The sequence below is a fragment of the Equus przewalskii genome, chromosome 1 (genome assembly GCF_037783145.1).
Source record: "Equus przewalskii isolate Varuska chromosome 1, EquPr2, whole genome shotgun sequence".
NCBI lineage: Eukaryota > Metazoa > Chordata > Mammalia > Perissodactyla > Equidae > Equus > Equus przewalskii.
Window position 1 is genome coordinate 158344011 of NC_091831.1, and position 7653 is coordinate 158351663.

Here is a 7653-nt window from a genome sequence, read left to right on the forward strand (position 1 = left end):
ATAAGGCATATAGAAAACAAATAGCACAATGACAGAATTGTTTCCCTTTCTCAGTAATTACTTTAAATGTAAATGGATTAAACTCTTCAAACAAAAGACAGAGATTGGCAGAATAGATAAAAACACATGCTCCAACTATATGCTGTCTACAAGAGATTCACCTGAGATCCAAAGACACAAACAGGTTGAAAGTGAAAGGATGGAAAAAGATATTTCATGCAAACAGGAACTCAAAGAGAGCAGCAGTAGCTATGCTAGTATCAGAAAAAATAGATTTTAAATAAAAAAGCTTACAAGAGACAAGGAAGGACATTAAATATTAATAAAATATTCAGTACAGCAAGAAGATAAAACAATTATAAACATTTACATATCTAATGACAGATCATCAAAATACATGAAGCAAAACCTGACAGAATTGAAGGGAGATATAGGCAGTTTTACCATAATAGTTGGAAACTTAAATACCCTACTCACAATAAGGATAGAAGAACCAAACAAAAGATTAGTAAGCAAATAGACTTAAACAACACAATAGACCAAGTAGATCTAACAGACATATATAAAACATTCTATCCAAAACGAACAGGATACACATTCTTCTCAAGTGCACATGAGACATTTTCCAGGACAGGCCATATATTAGGCCACGAATTAAGTCTCAATAGATTTAAAAAGACAGATATCATGCAAAGTGTGTTCTCTGGCCACAATGAGATTGTTAGAAATCAATAACAGAAGGAAAACTGAGAAGTTCACAAAATTGTGGAAATTAAATAACACACTTTTAAAACAACCAATGGATCCAAATTGAAAAAGAAGTAAAATTATCTCTGTTTGCAGATGACGTGATTTTATATGTGAACATCCTAAAAACCCCACAAAAAAACCTGTTAGAATGAATAAAAATGAGTTCAGTAAAGGAACAGGATATAAAGTCAACATACAAAAATTAGTTGCATTTCCATACATTAACAATGAACAATCTGAAAAGGAAATTACAAAAACAATTCCATTTACAATAGCATCAAAAAGAATAAAATATTTAGGAATTAATTTAATCAATGTGGTGAAAGATTTGTACAATGAAAACTACAAAATATTGCCTAAAGAAATTAAAGAAGACATAAATAAATGGAAAAATAACCCATGTTCGTGGATTGGAAGACTTCATATTGTTAAAATGCTGATACTACTCAAATCAATCTACAGATTCAATGCAATCCCTATCAAAATCCTAATGGCTTTTTTTGTGGACATAGAAAAACTCATCCTAAAATTCATATGAAATCTCAAGGAACCCTGAATAGCCAAAACCATCTTAAAAAAGAAAAACAAAACTGGAGGACTCACATTTCCTGATTTTAAAACTTACTACAAAGTTAGTAATCAAAACAGCGAGGTAGTGGCATGAAGACAGACATATAGACCAATGGAATAGAATAAAGAGCCCAGAAATAACCCTTGCAGATGTGGTCACATGATTTTTGACAAGGGTACAAGACCATTCAATGGAAAAAGGACAGTCTTTTCAACAAATAGTGCTGGGAAAGCTGAATATCCACATGCAAAATAATGAAGTTGTGGGGGCTGGCCGTGTGGCATAGTGGTTGTTTGTGTGTTCTGCTTTGGCAGCCTGGGTTCGTGGGCTCAGATCCCTGGTGCAGACCTAGATACCGCTCATCAAGCCATGCTGTGGTGGCATCCCACATACAAAATAGAGGAAGAGTGGCACAGATGTTAGCTCAGCAACAATCTTCCTCAAGCAAAAAGAGGAAGATTGGCAACAGATGTTAGCTCAGGGGCCAATCTTCCTCGCCAAAAAAAAAAACCAAAAAAAAAAAGAAGAAGCTGGACCCTTTCCTAATGCCATATAAAAAAATTAACTCAAAATGGATCAAGGACCTAAATGTAAGACCTAAAACAATAAAACTCTTAGAAGAAAACCTAGGACAAAATCTTCACAACATTGGATTTGGCAATGATTTCTTAGATATGACACCAAAGACACAAGTAACAAAAGAAAAAATCGACAAATTGGACTTCATGGAAATTAAAAATACATGTGCATCAAAAGACACTGTTAACAGAGTAAAAAGGCAACCCACAGAATGGGAGAAAATATTTGCAAATTATATATCTGATAAAGGATTAATATCTAGAATTCCTGAAACTCAACAACAAAGAAATGAACGACACTATTCAAAAATGGGCAAAGGACTTGAATGGCCACTTCTCTAAAGATATACGAATGGCCAACAAGCACATAAAAGATGCTCAACATTAATCATTAGGGAAATGCAAACCCAAACTACAATGAGATACCACTTCACACTCATTGGGATGTCTACTATCAAAAAACCAAAAAACAACAAGTATTGGTGAGGATGTGGAGAAATTGGAACCCTCGTGCACTGTTGGTGGGAATGTAAAATGGTACAGCTGTTGTGGAAAACAGTATGGTGGCTCCTCAAAAAATTAAAAATAGAATTACCACATGATCCAGAAATTCCCCTTCTGGATATAAAACCCAAAGAACTGAAAGAGTCTCGAAGAGATATCTGAACACCCATATTCATAGTAGCATTATCACAATAACTAAAACATGGAAGCAATCCCAGTGTCCAGCGGATGAATGGATAAACAAAATGTAGTATGCACATACAATAGAATATTATTCAGCCTTAAAAAGGAATGGAGATCTGCAATATGGTACAACATGGATTAAATTTGAGGACATTGTGCTAAGTGAAATAAGCAAATCACAAAAGAAAAATACTGTATGATTCCTCTTATATGAGGTGCCTAGAGTGGTGAAAACCATATAGACTGAAAGTACAATGGCAATTTCTGGGGGCTGAGGGAAGGGGACAATGGAGAGTTATTGTTTAATGGGCACAGAGTTTCAGTTTTACAAGATGAAAGGAGTTATGGGAATGGATAGTGGTGATGGTTGCACAACAATGTGAATGTACTTAATACCACTAAACAGTATACTTCAAAATGGTGTAGATTGGGGGCCAGCCCAGTGGTGCAGCGGTTAAGTGTGCACATTCTGTTTCAACGGCCTGGGGTTTGGATCCCAGGTGTGGACATGGCACTGCTTGGCAAGCCATGCTGTGGTAGGCGTCCCACATATAAAGTAGAGGAAGATGGGCACGAATGTTAGCTCAGGGCCAGTCTTCCTCAGCAAAAAGAGGAGGATTGACAGCGGATATTAGCTCAGGGCTAATCTTCCTCAAAAGCAAACAAACGAAATGGTGAAGATGGTAATTATGTGTATTTTACCCCACTAAAAATACTAGCAAAAAAAATTGGGCTGGCATGACATCACACATCTAAATGAGTAAAAAAAAACTGTCAGTAAATGAAAGAACACATTCACCTGGTCCTTCATTTTCTGGAAGGAGCTGTTGACACTTGCTTTTATTTTTCCCTGTTCTTGAGTCCTCTGTCTCTAACTTCTTTTAGATGTATTCTTGTTCCCGCAAGTAAGACCAGGACAGGTCACAGGGGATAAGTCAAGGTCATTTACATCACCCTGGCCTGGTCAGAAGGCCATTGTGTGATTAACTGATTGGCCCACTAAATGACTGACCAGGTGGCCTCTCAATCTTTGGTTATTTGGCATTATGATAATTGACCAAAGGATTTTCTGGATACTTTGGACAATTTAGATGCAGTTTAAAAGACTTTCCTACTGCTGTTTTAATTTAAAAAAATTGTTAATTGAGTGAAGCAATAATAAGGATAAAGTGAAGCTACTATAACAAAATAACCCAGTCAATGGATTAAAGAAGTTAGGGGTTTATTTTCCTCTCATTTAAAATTCTGAGGTGAGTGTTCCAGTTGACAGGTGACTCGTCTCCCCTTGGTCACAAGGTACGACTGATGAAGCTGGGTCTCCATCGTATGCTAGTTCCAGCTCTGAGGAGGAAAAAAATGTGGAAAAGTTCCTGTCCCAGTTTTGAAGGCCAGGCCTGGAAGTATCACACATACGCATAAATTCTCATATTCAGTTTGCGAGAACTTAGATATGTGACTGCACTCGGCTGCAAGAGGGAGTGGGAAATGTCCATAGTGGGGCAGCCATGTTCCCGCTACACTCTCTGACTAGGAAGAAGGAGAGAATGGATTTCGGTGGGCAGCTATCCGTCTCTATCACAGTGCCTGCTAGTAGACATTAGGGAAAAGAAGACTGGTACACAAACACCAATGAAATATTCTTTCTTTTCTCCAGAGTCTCTGTTCTAAACTAGAATGCAGGCCAGCCTATGATACGTGCTATTTTAAAATTCACAGCTCTGTAGGAAAATAGGGAGGAAGATATAAGTTCTGACTGGGAGAATCAGAGAAAACTTGTAGGAAAATGGGTTTTTCTTGGGCCTTGAAGGAAGCATAAAACATCAGTTTACGAATATGGAGAAGGAAGAAGGGTATATATGATGCAGGAATAGCTTTAGTAAAGGCTCAGATACAGGAAAGTACAGAGAATATTTAAGGAATGGCAGGTAAATGAATGGGGCTAGGAGAGAAGAGGGAAGTAGAGACGTCTTGGGAGATGAGATATATTGGGATCAAATTGTGGGGGACTTTGAATTCCAAGCTCATAGGTCTGGCTTATTCAGTGGAGAGCCAGTGAATATTGATAAGGAGAGGACACACATATTTACTTTTATGTGTCAGAAAGAAAACTCTGCTGGTGGTGTGGATGAGGATGGGGATGACAACAAAACCACTTAGGAAGCCAGAGGGACATTCCCGAGGCAGAGCGAACAGGATTTGGTCAATCACTGCAGGGGGATAGCGAGGGGCTGGAAGGAAGCACAGATGATCCATACAGAGATTCTCACCAAGTGCTTGGGAGGCTGGATTTGCCTTGACACGAGCAAAGCAATCCCGAATGCCTGGAGGCTTGGGCAATTAGGAATGAAGCAGACAGATGAAGAGCGTTGGGGCAGTATTATGCTGGTTTTTCCAAAATTTACCAGGAATAATCCCCCTTCCTCCTGGATAGAGCATTTATTCCTCATGTTCAATATTTGTATAGAATGTGCTTTCTCCTGAGAGGTGGGTCAGAAAAGTGTAAAACAGCTCTGGCCGAATTATTTATAGCACCAGAATCTTCTTCCTAGTAGAATTACATTCAATTCAGCTCAAACCAACATCTATTTATTGAGCATTTGACACGTGCAACAGTAGCTGAAAAGAGTATTAGCAACAGAGATGTAGGTAGTCCCCGGATCTGTAGTTACTTATTTTCACTCGCAGCCCCTCGGCCTGCTGTTATTCTCTTCAGAGCAGACTTCACTTCCTGGTTTCTCAGTGTATAGATGAGGGGGTTCAGTAATGGAGTGACAACAGTGTAAAACACAGCCACTGCCCCATCCAGGGGGCTCTTGGAGCCAGCCCGAAGGTAGATGAAAATGCAGGGGACATAGTAGACTGTGACCACGGTTAGGTGGGAGCCACAGGTGGAGAAGGCCCGTTGCCGCCCATCAGCAGTGTGTATCTTCAGGATGGCACGGGCTATGTTGGCATAGGAGAGCAGAATCAACATGAAGCAACTGGCAGCCACTACCCCAATGTCCACAAAGGTCACAAGCTCATTGACAGTTGTGTCAGCACAAGCCAGTCTCAATACTGCGGGGATGTCACAGAAAAAGTAATCCACCTGGTTGGGCCCACAGTAGGGCAGGCGGAAGGTCAGGATGGCCTGGATAGACCCATGGATGGAGCCAGCCACCCAAGCTCCAGCCACAAGGATGGTACATAACCTCCCATTCATGAGCATAGGGTAGCGCAGGGGGTGGCATATTGCCAGGTACCTGTCATAGGCCATCAGTGTGTAGAGGAAGCACTGGGTGCTGCCCAGGAAGTGAAAGGCGTATAGCTGAGCCACACAGCCACTGAACGGGATTGCCTTGCTGGCAGAAGTCAAGTTTAGAATAATGCGAGGAACGATGACTGAGGAGAGCCACATGTCCAGAAATGAGAGCACACCCAGAAGAATGTACATGGGCCGAGCATGGAGCTTTGGGTCAGCCCACACAGTGAGCAGAATGAGCAGATTTCCCAGCTGAGTCAGGAAGTAAATGCAGAAGAAGACCAGGAAGAGGAGGGTCCTCAGATTCGGGGGGTGAGACAAGCCCAGGAGAATGAAGTCTGTCACCACAGTGTCCAGAGATGTGTTTTTGGTCTTTCTCATGTCTTTCTGTAGTCTGCTAAGATGAATGGTGAAGTCAGACAAGGGAAATACAACAAAGGGAGGTGGGGAGAGAATGCTTTTGTTTAATGACCAGAGTGTAGGAGATAAAGACTTCTATATTTTAAGTAGAAAGCATTTGCCATCAACCATTTGGGTTTGCTTGGCAAGACAACCCCTCAGGGGCTGGTTAGTTTCTAGGTGTCCTGAATATTCCTTCAATGAGAGACACTACATACGTATGTCGGAAGCCAAGGCACAGGGTTGTGTCTGAATAATAATGTAAGTGCTGGATATCTATAATGGTCATATGATGGGTCTATGTCCCAAAGGGGGACCACCGAAAAGTGGATTCTGGTGGCATGGAGCAGCATGGGACAATTACTCCACAATTACCATACCTATTGTTGGTCTCTGACTTAATATCCTCGAAATAACGCCTCCTATGATGTACAAGAATCCCTGAGATTTGGCCCTCGCATATTTCTACAGTCTTTTCTTCCTTTGGCTCCCTCAGAGCACCACACTCTCCTTCCTTCCAGACCTACTCCTTCTGGAGTACACTGATTCATCATAATGTAACCTCATTCCTCAGGGTTCACTTTGGCTGCCGCCTCATGGGAAGAGTTCTCCCTTAGAAGACAATCTTCTGGGAGATAAGTGTTTGTATTATGACAGGCGATTGCAGTATAGTGTGCTAAGGGCTATTTGTTAGACTAGAAGCTCCTTCAGAGCAAAGACCAAATCTATTTTGTTCTTCCTATGTTTCTCCAGCACCTGCCACAGTGATTGGCAACAGTATGTTAATTCATAAATATTTGTTGGCTGATTGGCTGGCTGAATGGATGTTGTCAACTCCGGTTAATCCTGCATCCTGTTTCCCTGGGTGATCCCATTACTCATGCTTTCTGTCACACAGTCAGGACTGTAGGATGAGTGATTAGCCTCATGAATCAGCAATGTGAGTCTATTCCCAGTATAAACAAAGTTCATGGATGGCATCCATGCTTTCTGCTTCTTCTAGACTGTTATTAAAATTTATTGATTGACCTAAATAGTTTATTGGTTTTGATGGTTTGGATTATAACAGCATCGATTATTATAGGATTTGACCTTTAATATGTTGTTATTTTAAGATCCTATTTGCCTTCCAACAAATGAGATTCTTGAAAACCTTTTAAAGGTATTAAACATATGAGCCAAATGTTATTTAAAAAGTCCCTTTGATGAATAGTTTATTGTACAAGAATTTTTCCTCATAATAGGGTTTTAGGCATTTTTACCTGTTGCTTAAATGAAAACATCTGATAGTTCTTTAGAAATAACAAAAAATTAAAATAACAAGAGGTTGATTATACAGATGTGAACATTGACAGACCTAGTCTCTGAGATACCACTCAAAATACCCTTTTATAAACATCAATCTCAAACATGTTTTATCTTCATTA

The 7653-nt window shown here is 40.1% G+C and overlaps 1 protein-coding gene across 1 annotated transcript; it reads right to left on the minus strand.

The window, feature by feature from the left end:
* Positions 1-5251: 5251 nt before the first annotated feature.
* On the minus strand, positions 5252-6219 carry LOC103542779 (olfactory receptor 10G2-like). The gene has a single exon (XM_008509703.2). It carries the CDS (start codon positions 6206-6208, stop codon positions 5252-5254), a length of 957 nt encoding a protein of 318 aa, XP_008507925.2. The 5' UTR covers positions 6209-6219.
* Between the last annotated feature and the right edge of the window lie 1434 nt (positions 6220-7653).

Excerpts from the sequence above, each read along its gene's own strand:
- LOC103542779 (XM_008509703.2), bottom strand. The coding sequence starts at position 6,208 with ATGAGAAAGACCAAAAACACATCTCTGGACACTGTGGTGACAGACTTC.